General features: G+C 38.4%; 1 protein-coding gene across 3 annotated transcripts in view; it reads right to left on the bottom strand.

Moving 5' to 3' along the window:
- RFWD3 (ring finger and WD repeat domain 3) overlaps window positions 1-19,459 on the bottom strand; it is a 39,519-nt gene that overhangs the window by 10,042 nt on the left and 10,018 nt on the right. For all 3 annotated transcript variants that reach the window (XM_079119664.1, XM_079119666.1, XM_079119665.1), the window contains exons 3-9: window positions 11,155-11,357; window positions 8,442-8,512; window positions 4,978-5,172; window positions 4,805-4,896; window positions 3,447-3,561; window positions 2,532-2,736; window positions 448-598 (exon numbers count right to left, since the gene is read on the bottom strand). In XM_079119664.1, the coding sequence (XP_078975790.1) occupies window positions 448-598; window positions 2,532-2,736; window positions 3,447-3,561; window positions 4,805-4,896; window positions 4,978-5,172; window positions 8,442-8,512; window positions 11,155-11,357 (1,032 nt within the window). The remainder of the gene's footprint in view (window positions 1-447; window positions 599-2,531; window positions 2,737-3,446; window positions 3,562-4,804; window positions 4,897-4,977; window positions 5,173-8,441; window positions 8,513-11,154; window positions 11,358-19,459) is intronic.

The raw sequence follows: 19,459 nt of genomic DNA, 5'->3' as shown, positions 1-19,459 counted from the left end.
AAGATAAGGTCATGGAATACCTTCAGACCTGGTTCTCAGTGCCCACAGAGCATGTGAAAGATAAAATGTTACTAACTGAGAGTACGAAAGATGTCATCAGGGCATCCAAAGACAGCTAATGCCTGTGTAAGCATCTTTGTTAGGATTATGCAGGTAAGGTAATACGGTCCTAAGATGGTATACAGGTAGCAAGGATCTTCCATATCGCCATTTCATCTCTAGAATATACTTTCATCTGCACTGTTTAAAATATATTTTGTAACATATATTTTTAAAGAAACAGTATATTACAGTTTAGTAACTTGCTATGTTCACTTTTAAAAGGAATCCATTTTATGTAGATCTCAGAAGACAATGCTTTAGACCAATCAAAGAGAGCTAAGGATAGCATAACATTGATACTAATTTGATGCAACCCAGGCCCCATCTTTCCCCTGACTTATTTACCTGGTCAGTTTAATAGTATTGTCTAGGGAAGCAGAAAGCAGCAAGCCTTTGGAACGACTACTAAAAGCCAGTCCACGGATCTGTTTGCCATGCATCGGAATGTACTGACTGCTTTTCATGTTAGCAGTACTCAACATCTTAACACCAAAGCCTACCAAAGAAGAGAGTATTAAATAGTTCAGTTAAAGTTAATTCAGGACAAACACAAACTATCTTTTCAAATAGCCCCTTTGTTTACCTTTCTTGGCACATAAGTCCTTCAGAAACAGGTCAAAGAAAACAAAAATTTCCCAGTGCTGTAATTACTTAAAGCAAGTACAATTCCATCCCAAATGTCTATCAATAGATGAACGAGTAATCAATTAAAAAAAAAAAATGCTGAAAGTCAAAAGAATAATGCCATATGATTCTACTTATATAAAATTCTAGAAAATGCAAACTAATCTGCATAAAAAGCAGGTCAGGGCTGGAGATGTGGCTCAGTGGTAGAACGCTCTCCTAGCACACAGTGAGGCACTTGGTTTGATCCTCGGCACCACATTAAAAAAAACAAATAAAGGAATTGTGCCCATCTACAACTAAAAAATATAAATAAATAAATAAATAAAAAAGCAGGTCAGCAGTTAAGGATGAGGAGAGGAGGAAACCAGTGGAAGGGATTATAAAAATGACAAGCAAACTTTTGGCATGATAGATAATATGTTCATTGTATCTTTGGGGGGGGTCTTGGGGGGGAGACCCAGGGATTGAACTCAGGGGCACTCAACCACTGAGTTGCTCAGCACCCGCTGGTTGCTGAGGCTGGCTTTGAACTCTTGATCCTTCTGTCTCACTCAGTCTCCTGAGCCATTGGGATTACAGGAGTGCACCACTTTGAGGAGCATGTTCATTGTATCTTGATATAGCGATGGTTCCAGGGGTGTACACATGTCGAAATTCATCAAATCATATACTTTATTTTTTAATATTTTAAAATATATTTTAGTTGTAGATAGACACAATGCCTTTATTTGTTTTTAATGTATGTGGTGCTAAGGATTGAACCCAGTGCCTCACATGTGTTAGCCAAGTTGTTTTACCACTGAGCCACATCCCCAGCCCTTTTTAAAATTTTATTTAGAGATAGGGTCTGAGTTGCTTAGGGCCTTGCTACACTGCCAAGACTGGCTTTCAATGAGATCCTCCCACCTCAGCCCCGAGTCACTGGGATTATAGGTTTGCAACACTGCACCCAGAGTAACTGGAGATTCGTCATAGTCTCTTAAATTATATGCTGCTGAGGCTGGCCTTGAACTTGTGATCATCTTGCCTTGGTGGCTTCCCAAATCACTGTGATTATAGGCAGGCACCATTCTAGTCAACACTGTGTTAAGAGATTTCACCTCCAAACCTGTTTATTCCTAAATCTGAAGTGCTTGAGGAGAACTTTTATGTGGGGAAACAGGAAATGAGGCTGAACTAAAGGGATCTCATAGTCAGCAAAAATCACATGCTAAAGCCAGTAGAAAGAAACATCTGTAACATTTAGGAACATTTTAATTGAACATGTGAGGACATTTGGTTTGCAACAATAAGAAAAATCTAAAATTAAACTTTACATACACAAAATAAGAGAATAATTAGCACATGTATTATATAATTAATGCACTCCCCAAGTTCTTTTATTTGGAATTTGTCAGTTTGAACACTATTTAATGTAAGTATTAACTTTTGTTTCAACTTGAATTAGTCCTCAGGGCAGTGTTTTATCACATATTTCAGGTCTAAAAATGAAACTAAGTTGAATGCGACATATGGGGAGTGGAGTTCTTCTCCTCTGACTATACAACTGTGTATCTCCTCTTCCACATTGCCAGGGTTATTAGCCAACAGATTTACAGAATGGAGACAACAGATACTAACTACCTCTTTGTAGCCACCTGAAGTACCTATGTTAAAAAGGAATTGACAGAAAAAGGCAAATTTGGTGGGATTGGTCAGTGTTCATCTACTATTGAAACCTGAATTTTTCTTCAAAAAGGGAGAGAAGGGAAATAAACAGAGTACAATAATGAACATGAAAGCTGAGGTTCTGAACTGTTTACCTGGAAGGAAGGAAGCCTGAGGAGAAGGTTGTGATATCACCAGGCAGCTCATAGCATCACAGTATGCCATGATTCGGCAGTTTCCTGTCTGACATACTGTGAAGGTCTTTTGGAAGTGGAACTTGTGCTGGCCCTGGCTGGAGGGCAGGCAGTTTAGGAAACTTGTTTGGGAGCCCCTGGGTTGCTGTACAAGTTTTTGCAAATCCTAAAATAAAAAAGATCTTGTAAATGCAAACCTTTTTTATTTGACATTCCCTTCAAGATCAATTTCTTGCCAGGCAAGAAATCCTCAGGAGGCTGAGGATTCCAAGTTTGAGGCCAGGCCCAGCAACTTAGTGAGACCATGCCTTAAAAACAAAAACAAAAAAACTTGATATGATAAAAGATTTCTTGTTATGTTGTACTCCATATATATACAATGAATCAAAATGCATTCTGCTGTCATGTATAACTAGAGCAATTAAAAAAAAAAAAGAATTCTTGTCCTTTTTATGAAAATATTACCATGAATTCTACTAGAGAACTGAGTTTTTACAGTACTTTGACAAACAACTGAAATAAGGAGAGCTTCATTTTATTGGTAGATTTCGGGAGGTAAAATGACTTTAGCAAGCTGAGCATTCTCAGTTGGCTATTCAATTTTTCTAAAATTCTGATTGTAGCAGAATTCATCATGAGGTGTGTTTCAAATGTCCCAGTCAAAAAGAAAATGAACTGGTCATGTTTTCTTCTTCGACAACTTGGTAAAACCTATTTGTATTTGTGATGAACCTAAGTAACATTTAGATTCCTATTATTTTGGGGATTGAACCTGGGCCTTGTGCATGCTAAATACATACACGACTACTGAATTGTAGCCACAGTTCTCTTCTTCAATTCTGAATTCAAAACTTGAGTTACAAACAGCAAACTCACCTGGACACGACCATGAAGTTTAGTGCATTCATCAGTGAGAACCTGAAGTTGAAGTCGGCACTGTGCAGATTCTAATTCTGCCTGCTTCCTAAGCATTTGCTCCTTCAGTAAGGCACTACAAGGGAAAAAGATAGCAACAGGTGTGGATCAGAAAGGCTATAGTACAGAAAGATTTCCTATCAAGATGGCATAGTATGCTCACAATGTGATACATACACTTTGCTGTTAAGCTATCATGCTAGTGGATAATATACACTCTGAGACTCAGTCTTCTTTTTCTTTTCGTGGCAGTACATGGGATTGAATAGATAAAATATAAAGAGAAAAACCTCTCTAATTCAAGAAACATCACAGGAACTACAGGAGAGTTTTTTTGTTTTTGTTTTTTTTCTTTTTTGGTACCAGAAATTGAACCTAAGCACCACTGAGCCACAACCCCAGTCCCTCTTGAATGTCTTAAAGCATATTTTACATAGTTGCCTTTTTTGGGGGTACTGTGGATTGAATCCAGGGGTGCATCACATCCCCAACCATTTTTATTTTGAGACAGGGTCTTGCTAAGTTGCCCAGGCTGGCCTTGAACTTGGGAATCTCCTGCCTCAGACTCCCAAGTCACCCGGATTACAGGTATACCACACCATATCCAGCTTTAAGTAGTACTTTAAGCAACTGTTTAAGTCTTACAAAATGTTGGTAATGTTGGTAGTTTTTTGCACTGCACGTACAAAATTTTTATGAGCTTTGATTGGAGACTGTTGTATAGGGCCTTAGGAACATGAAAAGCAAAAATGGCATCAATTAAGTAATGTGCCAGACTGCTGCCCCTACTTTTTGTGACAGGGTTTTGATATGTTGCCCAGGCTGGCCCTGAACTCGTGGGCTCAGTCAGCCTGCCTCAATCTCCTGAGTACCTGGGACTAGAGTGCACCACAGTGCCTAGCTTCAGATGCTCATTTTTAATGCTGTATGGAGGGCGAACACTGCAGATTCCCTTCAGAAGACCATCAGGTGTGCATAATAAGAATTAATGTTAAACAAACAAAAACAAAAAAAAAAAAAAAAAGAAAGAAATAATGGGGGCTGGGGTTGTGGCTCAGTAGTAAGAGCACTTGCCTAGCACACATAAGGCCCTGGGGGTTAGATTCTCAGCACCACATAAAAATAAAGGTATTGTGTTCACCTACAACTATATATATATCTATATGTAAAAAATAATGTAAGATACACTGCAATGATTACCAGAGATCCCAAGTCAAAAAGTCTCAGAACCACACCAAAAATGGTCTCATACTCCTTTTTAAAGATGTGCCTTTAAGAACACAAAGGGAATACTCCAGTTAGGCACACTCACTACTTACCTTTTCATACGCTCCTGTTCACTAGTGTCCAAAGCTCTGAGGGTTCGGGCATAAAGGACAATGATATCATTGTGCTTGGCTTTCTTGTTGCACTAAAAAGTCCAATGGGAAACAATTAGTGTGGTTCTAGGAATTCTGACTTAACATACTGGGTCCTTACTTATGGTCCTTACCTGAGGACATTTTCGTGCTTGTCCTTTGAGCCATTTAGAAATGCATCTATACCCAAAGAGGTGCCCACAGCGTAATGCTGAGAGCCGGTGGTCCCCAGCATTGGTCCACTGTTCCAAACATATTGTGCAAGTATCCCCTTCTTCTTCATCCATAGAAGCAGAAGGTAGAATAGAGTTGGACTTCAGGGGAGACTGCTGGATGGAAACAGGATTACATTCAAATGAGAAAATGCAGAATCAGTCTTGAAAAGGGTAAGCAACTGTATCCAATTAACAAGAGTGTACAAAAATGACACAAACCTAAATGAAATGGATGCAGAAAAACTGTAATACCTATAATTAATTTTTCGTTTTTTTCTAGAATGCAGTCTTACAGTCCTTGTATCTGTCTCCTGCATCACTGGGATTATGGGTGTATGCCACCGCTCCTGGCTCCATGCTATCTTTTTTTTTTTTTCTTTTGGTATGGGGGATTGAACCAGGGGTGCTTTACCACTGAGCCACAACCCCAGGGTCTCACTAAGTTGCTAGGGCTGGTCTCAAACTTGCCATCCTCCTGCCTTAGCCTCCTGAGTTGCTGGTATTACAGGTGTGCACCACCATGACTGGCTACCATACTACCTTTTTTGGTTTGGTACCAAGGATTGAACCCTAGGCATGCTTTTACCTCCGAGTCCCATTTCTAGCCCCTTTTTGTATTTTATTTAGAGACAGGGCCTTGCTGAATTGCTGAGTCTGGTTTTGAACTTATGATCCTCCTGCCTTAGCTTCCCAAGCTACTGGGATTAAAGGCCCATTCTACCTTTTGATTTTATCAAATTCTTGGATTTTCCCTTCATTAAAGAAAAGCAGCTAGGGCTTGGGTTGTGGCTCAGTGACAGAGCACTGAGCCTAGCATGTGTGAGGCAATAAGTTCAATTCTCAACACTGCACATAATAAATAAATATCCACTGACAACTAAAAACAAACAAACAAAAAAATGTATATGTAAAGAAAAGCATCTACCTGTACAAAGAGAGAAAAAATAAAACAAAAATATTCTAATGACTACCAACGTAATCAACAGGAGGTAGTCATAGGTTCATTATACATTCAAAATAGGTTCATTATCAATTCAGATGGCTATAAAATATTTAGCTCATGGGAATCAAGAGGAAAAATTTAGGAAAATAAAAGACATATACATAAAAAAAGCATACTAGTCAAGAGAAATAATTTATAATTAAAGAAACACAATCTAAAAAAACATTTTTCAAAAAGAAATGATCCAAAAGGTTACTGTACTGCTAAAACATAAGACTCTCCATGAAAAAGGAAGAGTGCAAGAACAAGTGAAAAACTGTACCAAAAGAAAAACAAAAAACCCGAAAGAAACAAAACACAAACAAAAACTCTTAAGATACTGAAAAGAATAGAAAGTAATAAAAACCAAATTAGCCTCGCAATTCTCTACAGTTTAGAAAATGGTAGTAAATAGTTTATAAGTTAATTATTTATAAAATATAATTTTTTTTTTTCAGTGCTGGGGATTGAACCCAGGGCCTCATGCTTACAAGGCAAGCACTCCACCAACTGAGCTACATCCCTAGCCCTTATAAAATATAATTATTTATAAAATAATTTATAGTAATTAAGTTATAAGAAGAAACATGGGCAAATTGATTCTACAGAATGTAACATGTGTGCACTATTATTTCCAAAAAGGAGAAAAGATGATGGAAGCAAAGCATTAATAAAAAAAATAAATGTAAATATACATATAAAAAAGGAAACCATTTGTTATCTGTTAAATTGCGACAAATTGATGTCTGATGACACTAGGCACTGTTTGAATCTGTGAGAAATGGACATGCTTACATACTGGTGCTATCAGTAAAAAATTGTACTAATTCCTGGAGGGCAATTTGGTCTTAATATATCAAAATTACAACATGTGTCTTTACTTTGACACAGCGATCTCTGTTAAGAAATATATCCTCAATGGTATAATCACAAATATTTGTATAGATAACAATATATATTCAATATATATTATATATATATTCAGTGCAATATAATTTATATCAGAAAAATATAAAAAGAGGAAACAATCATAGTGTACACAACAAGAACTAAAAAATTATCCTTACAACAGAATACTATACAGCTCTTAATAACAAGATTCAACTTATATACTAATAGTGGAAAGCTTTCCAAGACGTAATAAGCTGGGGGGAAAAAGGAACCAGATTCAGAACGAAATATAATCCTGGTTTGTGGATATAGCTCGGCTGGTAGAATGCTTGCCTTGAATGAATGCACAAGGCCCTGGGTTCAATCCCCAGCACTACAAAAAATATATACATAAATATTAAAAAAAAATATATATATATAAATATAATCCCCTTTGTGTAATTTTTAACAACATACAAATATAAGTACGTACTTATATGTACATAAAAGTTTTCTAGAAATAAAAACACGGAGAACAAATAGAAACATGCAAAAAAAGGTAGATAAATCATGTTTTGAGACTGACAGAATTGAAAGCAGGTATAAATGATTCTAATATATAGGAAAATAAGCATAGGTGTAATTTTAAAAAATGAAAGTTGTTTATCACATTCTGCTTCATATTTTATAAGGCACATGTATACCTATTTTTAACATTTTTTTCCAGTACTAGGAATTGAACCAAAGAGGGCTCTGCTACTGAGCTACATCCCCAGCCCATTTTACTTTTAATTTTGAGATAGAGTGGGTACAGGTTGTGGGAGTGGGGAAGAGTCTCACTAAGTTGCTGAGGCTGATCTCAAAATTGTGATCTTCCTGCCTCAGTCTCCCAAGACCCTGGGATTATAGGTGTGGATCGGATATACCTACTTTCTCAATTGATATTTAACCTTGTTAGGTAGACAGTGAGGATTATTCTCAAACATCCAACCTTTTTAAACTTAAGAGGAAGCAATCATGAAAATAGTGAGTAACTTGGAAAGGATTCATATCTAGACTTGTTATTCAGGTATGAGGCATTCCATGAAAGCTCATGTGTGAGACAATGCAATTGTAAGAGCTGTAACAATCAGTGGTTTAATCCATTGATATGTATTAACCAGGTAGTAACTTTAGGCAGGTAGGGGGTGGGAGAAGGAAGGTCACTGGGGGCATGCCTTTGGGGTATGTATTTTGTCCTGGGTGAGTGGAGCTCTCTCTACTTTCTTGTTGCTGTGTCCTGAGCTGCTTTCCTCTGCCACATACTTCCGTCATGCTGTTCTGCCTTACCTTGGACCCAGAGTTATGGAACTGGACCATAGACTGAACCTCTGAAACTGTTAGCCCAAATAAACTTTTCCTCTTTTAATTGTTATCAGGTCTTTGGTCACAGGGTTTACTGTCTTCAAAGCCTGAAAATTTGCATTTTAACCTGCAACTTCCTTTAAGATAAAAATACAAACCTTTCATTTAAAAGGAAGTTTGTTATTACCTGTTTGGGGTGGGTCTTGCCTTCACTGTTAAATGTAACTTCTTGGTCTGTTGAGACATTTCCCAGTTGCTCTGCCAAGTTGTATCCAGAAAAGACAGAATAGATAATATACAAAAAAAGGGCACAAATTAGGTACTAGAAAGTAGCAGGAGAAAGTCTAACCCAGTGAAGCTTTCCATTTCTAATTGGTACTGATCCTGCAAAAGGGATGACAATTTCCTCAAGTACCATCAGTGAATTTATTACTATTATTACTATTTCACTTATTTGGGATATTTTCAAGCATACATACGGGTAGAGAGAATAGTAAAATTAACCCACACGTACCCATCACCCAGTTTAAAAAAAATAATCAACATTTTCCCAATCTTGTTCCAACTAAGCCCTCAGTATATTGTTTTCTTTCAGCTGGAATGTTTAACAAACCCTAAAATGTCATTACACTTATATAAAAACTTTTGCAACATCAATAAGCATTCTTTTCTTTTTTGAGGTACTGAGGATTAAACCCAGGGCCTCATGCATGCTAGGCAAGCATTCCAAAGCTATATCCTCAGTCCTTTTTGAAAATTATTGTTTACTTTGAGACAGGGTCTCATTAAGTTGCCCAAGTTGACCTCAAACTTGTGATCTTCTGGCCTCAGTCTCCCAAGCAGCTGCGATTACAGGTATGTATTCAGCTGGAACAATTTTGACTGTTTTGCTCAAAAAGATCTTTCAGGCACATTTACATTCACTCCTATTTGCACCTGTAGTTCTAAACAACTACTAATCTTCTCAATAGACTTGCTTTTTCTGGTATTTTATATAAGCAGAATCATAAAAACATCTATGCTTATATGTTATTCTTTAAAAGGTAAAAAAAAAAAGCTGGGTATGGTGGTGCACACCTGTAATCCCAGCACTCAGGAGGCTGAGGCAAGAGGATCAAGAGCTCAAAGCCAGCCGTAGCAATTCTGTGAGGTCCTAAGCAACTTAGCAAGACCCTGTCTCTAAATAAAATATTTTTAAAAAAGGCTGGGGATGTGGCTCATTGGTTTAGCACCCCGGGCTCAATCCCAGGTACCAAACAAACAAAACCCCCAAAACAACAAAACAAAACACTACTAGGTTGGGCTTGGTGGTGCACACCTGTAATCCCAGAGGCTCTAGAGGCTAAGGCAGGAGAATTTTGAATTCAAAGTCAGCCTTAGCAACTTAGTGAAGCCCTAAGCAACCAAGTGAGACGCTGTCTCTAAATAAAATACAAACAAGGGCCTGGGATGTGGCTCAATGGTTAAGTGACCCTGAGTTCAATCCCCGGTACCAAATAACAACACCATTCTATGCTGGGAGGTGTAGCTGGGGGACTGTGGTAGAAATCTTGCATGCTTGAAGCCCAGGACTCAATTCCCAACACTGAAATGAAACAAATTTTCTTTATCAATTATTCAGTTATACTAAAAACAATTTATAAAGGAAAGGCAAGATAAATCCTTGCTCAGTTCAGAGGAATGAACTGGGGTTCTAATAACTTCGAATGGTGACATATAAGGCTTTTGAAAATTACATATAATTATGAACTTAGATTTTCATAGATTTGATATGCTATCCCACTGAGGGCCCCTTTTCAGATGGCTACTGTGCCTACTGCCTAACTCTAGGAGACTTAGATGGCTTCCTTGCTTTCTAGTACAAGTCCTAGGTTCATTCTGTTTATTTCCTTCTTTCCTTACTTCATGCTGGGGACAGAACCCAGGGCCTTGTGCATATTAGTGATAGATAAGGGCTCTACCACTGATCTATAACCCTACCCATCCCCTCTTTTAAAAATTCTTTGGGACAGTCTTGCTAAATTGCTCAGGCTGGCTTTGAACTTGTAATCCTCTTTGCCTCAGTCTCCCAAATAGCTGAGATGATAGGACTATGTCATAGTGCTTCATGCTTCATCTCATTCACATCCCCAGCCCTTTTTATGTTTAGACAGTGTCTCACTAAGTTACTGAGCCTGGCTTTGAACTTTTGAACCTCCTGCCTCAGCCTCTCAAACTGCCATACCCTGCTCATTCTGTATCTTTCAAACCTAAAGCTGGAAAGCAATTTCTCTAAGAAACCCTGATGCCTTTTAATGGGAAAAGGCACTGAAAGACTACAATCTGGTATTAATGGGTTTGTAATAGAAGTAGGACATATTATTTAGGGTTCTTTGTCCATCCACGGCTAAATAAAGTTCCACTTACACAGTACATAACATATTAGGAATTGAAAGTGATAGCTTATTTTCTTTTTTTCCTCCTTTCTTTCTTTCTTTCTTTTTTTTTTTGCAGTGCTGGGCAAAACAGAGCCCTAGGTATGCTAGGCAAGCTCTCTATCATTGAGCCATACCCCCAGCCTGAAAATGACAGCTTAAACAAGGGGCTGAATTTATAAAACTTTTCTTTCAAATACGGAATTGACTTCCTTCTCAGATGTGGAAGAAAATGAAAGGGAATATAAAATGCTATTACAAAGGATCTGACTCTTGGGGACGTAAATCGAATAAAAGCACGAGTCAAATCAAATCCTCTCATTATAACCATGGCCAGAGAAAGTTCTATAATATAAGTAGAGGAATTCATGACATCTGAGGGAGAAAGGGAAGGTTTTAAAGCACAGATCTACATTTTCTTGCCTTCTGAAGCTTGAGCTTTGTGGATGTTAGACTTGTGAATTCAAACCTGGATAAAATACAGACCTTCTGAAATGATAGCTTCAGATTCCTCTGCCTGGACAACAACCTCTTCATACTCTGCAGAGCTCTCACTGTCAGAATCAGAACTGCTTGATACCTGTAAGTCTTCAGGCACAGGATTCCTAGTCTCTGAATCATAAGATGAAGCTGGAAAGTGAGGCTGGGTCCTGCTCACCTGAAAGTAAGCATCCAATGGTGCTCTCAACCTGTGTATGCAGAAAGACAACAGAAACAACGCAATCACAGAACAATGGACCATCATCAAAATAATAAATAACCTATAGTAATTTGAAGGTAAATCCTAGTCATTGCAATCAACTTCCAGGCCACCAAATGCCACCTTTGAAAGCTGAAGGAAGAACACATTTAGGCAGATGCTCACTGGCCTGGATATTCCTTTTTTAGGTACTGGGGATTGAACCCAGGGACAAAATTTACCACTGAGCCACATCACCAGCCCTTTTCTTTTATGAGACAGGGTCTCGCTAAGTGGCCAAGGCTGGCCTCAAACTTGCAACACTCCTGCTTCAGCCTCCTGATTGCTGGGATTATAAGCATGCGCCAGTGCACCCTGTTGAATATTCTTCTGGATATTCTTTTTTTGTTTGTTTGTTTTTTAAATTTGTTTTGTAGTTGTAGATGAACAGAATGCCTTTATTTATTTTTACGTGGTGCTAAGGATTGAACCCAGTGGCTCACACGTGCTAGGCAAGTGCTCTGCCACTGAGCTACAGCCCCAGCCCTGAATATTATTTTTTTAAATCACGGATACTTCAGCCCACAATGGAGCATGACTCTTCGGCTTAAAGCTAATTCTGTGTGATTTTACAGTTTCACACGTTGTAAAACTGCCAAATTAAAAGTGAACAACTTGAGCTGTGATTGTGGTTCAGTGGTAAAGCACTTGCCTAGCAATTGTGAGGCACTGGGTTTGATTCTCACCATCACATACAAATAATAAAAAATAAATAAAGGTCCAACAACATAAAAAAAAAAATTGAACAACTTGTTGGTCATGATGATGCACACCTGTAATTCCAGTGACTCAGGAGGCTGAGGCCCTAAGCAGCTGAGCAATACTCTGTCTCAAAATAAAAAATAAAAGGGCTAGGGATGTAGCACCCCTGGGTTCAATCCCCAGTACCAAGAAAGGAAAAAAGAAAGAACTTAAGTGGTTTTTAGCACACCAGAACATTATGTAATTATAACCACTATATGATTTCAAAACATTTTCTTTGTATCTAACAGGAACCCTGTACTCATAAGCAGTCATTCCTTTTTCTCTCCTCCTCCTAGGAACCACTAATCACTTTCTATCTATAGATTTGCCTATTCTGGACATCTCACATGAACTGAATCTTACAATATTGGCCTTTTGTGCCTGGACTCTTTCTCAACTTGATAAATATAAGATCATATCATCTACAAAAATTTATAGTTTCTTTTTTTTTTTTTTCTTTCTTACCAAACTACCTGGCTAGTACCTCTAGTACAAAGTTGAACAGAAGTGGTAAAAACAGAAATCTTGTCATGTTTCTCATTTTAGGAGCAAAGCTTTCAGTCTTTGACCATTTATTAAGATGTTATTTAGGTTTCTTCATTAATCACTTTTATCCTGTTGAGGAAGTTCCCATGATTCCTAGTTTACTCTGTGTTTTAGTCATGAAAAGGTCTTGGATTTTGTGTTTAAAAAAAAAATTGGGGGGGGGGGGGGCAGTGGCTCAGCGGTAGAGCACTTGCCTGGCATGTGTGGGACCCTGGGTTCGAGACTCAGCACCACATGAAAATACACCAATAAAATAAAGGCCTATCGGCACCTGAAATTTAAAAAAAAAAAAAAAAATTGGGGGAGGGGGGTTATCTATTGAATTATTCATTCTTTTACACATTTTTAAATTTTCATTTTTAGTACTAGGATTGAGCTAGGTATGTCCTACCTCTGAGCTACACCCCCAGTTCCATTTAAAATTTTTGAGAAAGAGGAGCCAGGTATGATGGTGCAAACCTATGATTTCGGTGACTTGAAAGGCTGAGCAGGAAGAACCCAAGTTTGAGGTGAGCTTTGAAATTCAGTGATCCTGTCTCAAAAAATAAAAAGGACTGGGGATATATCTCAGTGGTAGAGCATCCCTGGGCTCAATTTCCAGTACTGCCAAATTAAAAAAATAAAAAGGAAGGTCTCTATTGCCAAGTTGGCCTCAAACTTGTCATTCTCCTGCCCTACCTTCCCCAATTCACTGGGATTACAGGCATCCACCACTGCACCCAACTTCTATAAATTGTGATACTATGGTGTATGTAATTAACTGCTTTTTGAATGTTGAATCAACCTTGCTTTCCTGGAACAAATGCTATTTAGTTATGATATATAATCCTTCTTACATGTTGCTGGATTTGGTTTGCTAGCAATTCATTATATGATTTTGGTATCAGGGCAGTACTGATCTCATAGAATCTCTTCTTCCATTTTTTGGAAACAGTTTATGAGGTAATGTATGCTTATTTCCTTTTAAAATACTCCGTAGAATTCACAAGGGATACCATCTGGTTCTTGACTCTTCTTTGTGAAAAGTGTTCTTATATCTTTTTTTGCAGTGCTGAGAATTGAACCTAAGGCCTCACAAGTGCTAGGTAAGCACTTTACCACTGAGCTAAGTACCCACATCTTCTAAATTTTACTTTAAGGCAGGATCTTGCTAATTGCCCAACGTGGTCTCTAACTTGGCAGAGACTCTCAAGCAGCTGGGATTATAGGCATGTACAGCTATGCCTGGCATGATTTTGTTTAATTACTACTAATTCAATATCTATACTTGTTTTTGGTCTATTCAGATTTTTTTCTCCCAAGATCACTGATAGTTTATATCTTTCTAAGTATTTGTCATTTTTCTGTAGGCTATTTAATTTCTTGGCATAAAAAAACTGTCCACAGTATCCTCTTATAATACTGCTCTCTTCCATAAAATTGATAATATCCTCTAGTCCAATCCCAATTTTAATACTTTTTTTTTGTGGTAAAGATTGAACCCAGGGGAGCACTACCAATGAACTAAGCCCCAGCTCTTTTCATTTTTGGAGACAGGATCTCATTAAGTTGCTGAGTCTGGTCTCGAATTTGCAATTCTTTTGCTTTAGCTTCCTGAGTAGCTAGGATTACAGGCATGTACCACTTTGCCTGGTCCAATTTTAAAACTTTGAGTCTTCTTTATATAGTTTTTGTTCAGTCTAGCTGGAAACTTGTCAATATTGCTGACGTCTTACAAGGGCTAGGGATATATGTCAGTGGTAAAGTATGCTTAGCAGGTACAAGGTCCTGAGTTCAATCTTCAAACTTTTGGACTGGTTTGCTTGCTTTCTTCTCTATTTTGTTTACTGCCTTCTGTGCTGTAGTGGTCGTAATGGAGCGTAACCCTGAGCTACACCCCCAGCTCTTTTATTTTTTTGAGACAGGGTCTCACTAAGTTGCTTAGGAACTCAATAAATTGCTGAGGCTGGCATCAAATTTGTGATCCTCCTGCTTCAGCCTCCCAAACCACGGGATTATAAGCATGCACCAGCACATACAGATAATAGATTTTTATAGTGCTGTTCAAGTCTTCTACTTCCTTATTGATTTGCTAATTATTTGACCCGTGATTGAAAGTGAAGCATCAGCTGGACATGGTGGCATATGCCTGTAATATTGCATGTTTGAGGCCAGCCTCAGCAACTTAGAGGCTCCAAAAACTTAGCAAGACCCCTTCTCAAAAACAAAACAAAACAAAACAAAAAACAAAACAAAACAAAACAAAAGTAAAAGGACCGGGAGCTGGAGTTGTAGCTCAGTGGTAGAGCACTTGCCTAGCATGGGTGAGGCACTGGGTTCAATCCTCGGCACCACATAAAAATGAAAGAAATAAAACAAAGATATTATGTCCATTTATAACAACAACAACAAAAGTAAAAGGACTAAGGACGTAGCTTGTTCAACTCCCAGTACCAAAAAAACAACAGCAGCAAAAAGTAAAGTATTGGTATCTCCTACTAACACTGGTATATGGCCTAATTCTCCCTTTAATTGTCAACTTTTCCTTCAGTGTATTAAGGGGTTCTTTTGTTAGATGTAGGCAGGTTTATAATTCTTACACCTTCTAGATGGATTGGCATTTTCATCATTATAAAGTTGCCTTCTTCGACTCATAACCACTTTTGTCTTAAAGCCTATTTTATCTGGTATTAGTACACCAATCCCAGCTCTCTTTTGATTACTGTTTGTATGGCACATCTTATTCCATCCTTTTACTTTCAGTTTATTAGTGTCTTTGAAACTAAATTATGTATAAAATACATAATTATGTATAAATACATAATTTAGTTGATTCATTAAAAAAAAATCTAACTTGGGCACAGTGATGCACGACTGTAATTCCAGCAACCCTGGAGGCTGAGGCAAGAGGACCACAAGGTCAAGACAAGAGGATTCAAGGTTAGCCGTAGCAACTTAGCAAGGTCCTGCCTCAAGATAAAATAAAAAGGGCAGGGGCTATAGCTTAGTAGTAGAATGCTGGTTCAACTCCCAGCATGGGGGTGGGGGGGGGGAACCAAACCAAACCAAAACCCAAACCCAAAAACATGCTGGTGATCTATACTTTTTTTTTTGGTATTCTGTGGGGACTGAACTCAGGTGCGGTTTACCCTTGAGCTACATCCCAGTCCTATTTATTTGTCATTCTGAGACAGGGTCTTGCTAAATTGCTCAAATAGACCTCAAACTTGCAAACCTTTTGCCTCAGCCTCCAGAGAGTCTGGGATTATAGGAATGTGCCACAATATCTGGTTTGATCTACTTTTTGATGACAACATTTAATCTATTTGCATCTAATATAATTGCTGATAAGGTAGAACTTACACCTGCCATTTTGCTATGGCAAACTTTCATCCTCCACCCTTACATTACTGCTTTTTTATCGTATTGGGGGTTTAATCGAGGGGCATTTTACTACTGAGCTACATCCCCAGGTCTTTTTATTTTGAGATAAGACCTTGTTAAGTTGGTGAGGCTGGCCTCAAACTTGCAATCCTCCTGTCTGAACATCCCAAACTGCTGGGATTACAGGTGTGTTCTACAGCACCCAGCTCATTACTGCCTTCTTTTGGGTTAAACATTTTCTATTGCTCCCTTTAATTCTCTTTTCTTGCCCTTTTTATTTTTTGAACAGGGTCTTGCTAGGTTGCTTAGAACTTCACTAAACTGCCAAGGTCAGTCGCAAATTTGCAATCCCTCTGCCTCAGCCTCCTGAGATGCTGGGATTACAGGTATGTGCTACCACACCAGGCTCCTGTTATTTCTTTTACTACATATTTAAAAAATTTTTTTTAGTGGTTGCACTTGGATTATAATAAACACCTTAATTTATAACAATCTAGTTCAGAGTAATACTAATTTATTTCAATAATACACTAAAAATTTGCTCTAATACATCTTTATTCTCACTTTTTTGGTTAGCATATAAACTACATGCCAACATTTTTTTTTCCTTCATTTATTATAGTGATCAAATCCAGTATTTTTGTTTTATACATTTTATTCCTTGTGGTACTGGGGATTGCAGCTGAGCTACAACCCAATGTTGAGACAGGGTCTCAGTAAATTGCTGAGGCTGGCCTTGAACTTGCAATCCTACTCCCTCAGTCCACCAAGTAGCTTGGGATTATAGGTATGTGCCACATACACAGCCATTTTGTACTCAAATTCTCTTAACATTGTTGCTGGGCATGGTGGTTCACACCTGAAATCCCAGCAACTCAGGAGGATGGCAGTGTGAGGTCAACCTCAGCAACTTAGCAAGGCCCTAAGTAATTTATTGAGACTCTGCCTCAAAAATAAAAATGGCTGGGGAGATGACTAAGTGGTAAAGTATCCTAAACTGCCCCTGTAGAGAGGGGGTGGGAAGGGGGGAGAAGAAATTATCTATTTGCTGGCACATTGATTCATTAAATTTCTTTAGTTCTGTGACTATAAATAGCAGACTTAACATCTGTGTAAGAAGTCTAAGGTATAAGGGCTGGGGAGATAGCTCAGCTGGTAGCACAAGACCCTGAGTTCGATCCCCAGTCCCACAAAAAAAAAGAAAAGTCTAAGGTATAGGCTTCTTTAGGAATGTTTCTTTTCCTGACTATGGGGTCATAGGTTATTTCTTTGCATGTCTTGTAAATTTTTTTCTTGAAACTGGGCATTTCAAATAATATACTATGGTAACTAACAATCATAGTCTCCCCACTCCCCAGGTTTTGTTGTAGTAGCTATTTCTTAATAACTGTTAGTGTTTTGTGACTTAAGTAATTGTTTTCTTTGTTCTGTGTGTCCACTGAAGTCTTTGTTCAGCTTCATGATCTTTTTAACTGGACAGGGATTTCGTTTCTTTTTGGCACTAGGGATTGAACTCAGGGGCATTTAACCACTAAGCCACATCCCCAGTCCTTTTTTGTATTTTATTTAGATTTATTGAGTTGCTTAGGGACTTGCTAAGTGGTTGGCTTTGAACTCGGGATCCTCCTGCCTCAGCCTTCCAAGCTGTTGGGATTACAGGCATGAGCCACTGCACTCCTCTGGACAGGGATTTCTTTAAACACCTGAAACCAATAAGTTTTTCGATCTTTACCTAAAGGACTCCAAGATTGTTGAGGTCCTGACTTCAGTAATAGCCAGATAAACTTCACTTAAGATCCCCCCCCCCCCATGAAGATCTTGTTCTCCAGATTTTTCTTTCATAATTTTTGGCTAGTTGTTTGCCCTACTGATTATTGACTACTGCAGGTAGATCCTGAGGGAAACATTAGGCTTTTTTGCACTAGACTGTATTAGGGACAGCCTTGCAAATGAGATCATCTATGGAACCATCAAACTGGTCACATTAGAATTCTCACCAGACAGTGTTGCACCCCTGTAATCCCCAGCCACTTGGGGACTGTGTGAGGCAGGACAATAACTAGTTTGAGGTCAGTCTCAGCAACTTATTGAGACCTGTCTCAAAATAAAAGGTCTGGGAAGACAGCTCAGTGCTTGCCTAGCATGTTGCTAGCCCCTGGACTCAAATGGAGAGGGGAAGGGAGATGAGAGTAAGAGTTCTCTGAGATTAGGCTTTGAAGGAACTCCAGTGCTTCAATCCTCTTCTACACTCTCTGGTAGCTGCCAGGAGGCTGATTTTCATGAACTGCAGGCAGCTGGTTTTCAAGGTTATGGTGGAGGTACAGAAAGGGATGGGACTAGGAAATGCTATAAAACCCACTAAGATTCATAAGCTTTTCTTTTAATTGCTCCCTACATTGCTGTAAATATTGGGTTAACTCCCAGGGTTCTAAAAAGGTTTATTCTGACAAATACTGTCAGTTGTTTCACTGCTTTTTTTAAGGAGAGATTTTTCTGTGGTCTTTACATTGCCATTTTCATTGATACTATCCAGGTTTTCTTTTTAAAAAGATAGTAAGCAAGCTTACCAACTTATTTTTGGAGATTTTGAGTGAAAAGCAGCTACCATAATAATCAACACATAAAAATAACATTCCATGAGAACATTTCAAATCAGGGACTGGGGATGTAGCTCAGTGATAGAGTGTTTGCCTAGCAAGGCCTTGAGTTGGATTTAAAGTACCAAGGGGTGTGGGTGGGATTTAATCAAATGAAATACAGATGAGTTAGGCTAACAGACTGAAGTTAGGCTAAAAATAAAAAAATAAGGACTGAGGTTGTAGCTCAGAGGTAAAGTGCTTGCTTAGCACATGTGAGGCGCTGGATTTGATCCTCAGCACCACATAAAAATAAATATAAGAAGGGTATTGTATCTGTCTACAACTAAAAAAATTTTTTTTAAATAAATAAAAAATAAAAAGAGTTGGGGATGTTGCTTGGTGGTAAAGTGCCTCTGGTTTCAAATCCCAGTACCAAAAAAAACCCTCCAAAATAAAAAACCAAAACCCCACAACACACCACTCTTTAATATTGTTTTTACATAGCAAAACTAGCATTTCTAGGGCCTGGTGAGGACACAGGGAAAGGAAACCATGAAGACCAACAGGATGTACGATAGTAGGGTTTCCTAAAACCTAAGAAATTCTCCATCTTCCCTGCACTCACAATTTCTGAATTAAATAACAAATTTTGCCCTCTCTTCGTTCTCTGCAGTCCGAGATTTTGTCAGTTTCATGACAACAGGTACTCTGATCTATCCTGTACACCAAGGAACCTCCAGTACAAAGTTCAGTCTCTCACACAGTGAAAGGTTATAAATATTTGAATGAGCGCTGACTTGGGCAACCAAAATCAAGCAAC

The sequence above is a fragment of the Sciurus vulgaris genome (assembly GCF_902686455.1).
Source record: "Sciurus vulgaris genome assembly, chromosome: 17".
In the NCBI taxonomy this organism is placed as follows: Eukaryota; Metazoa; Chordata; class Mammalia; order Rodentia; family Sciuridae; genus Sciurus; species Sciurus vulgaris.
The sequence above is the reverse complement of the archived record's forward strand: the minus strand, read 5'-3'. Positions and strand labels throughout refer to the sequence as shown.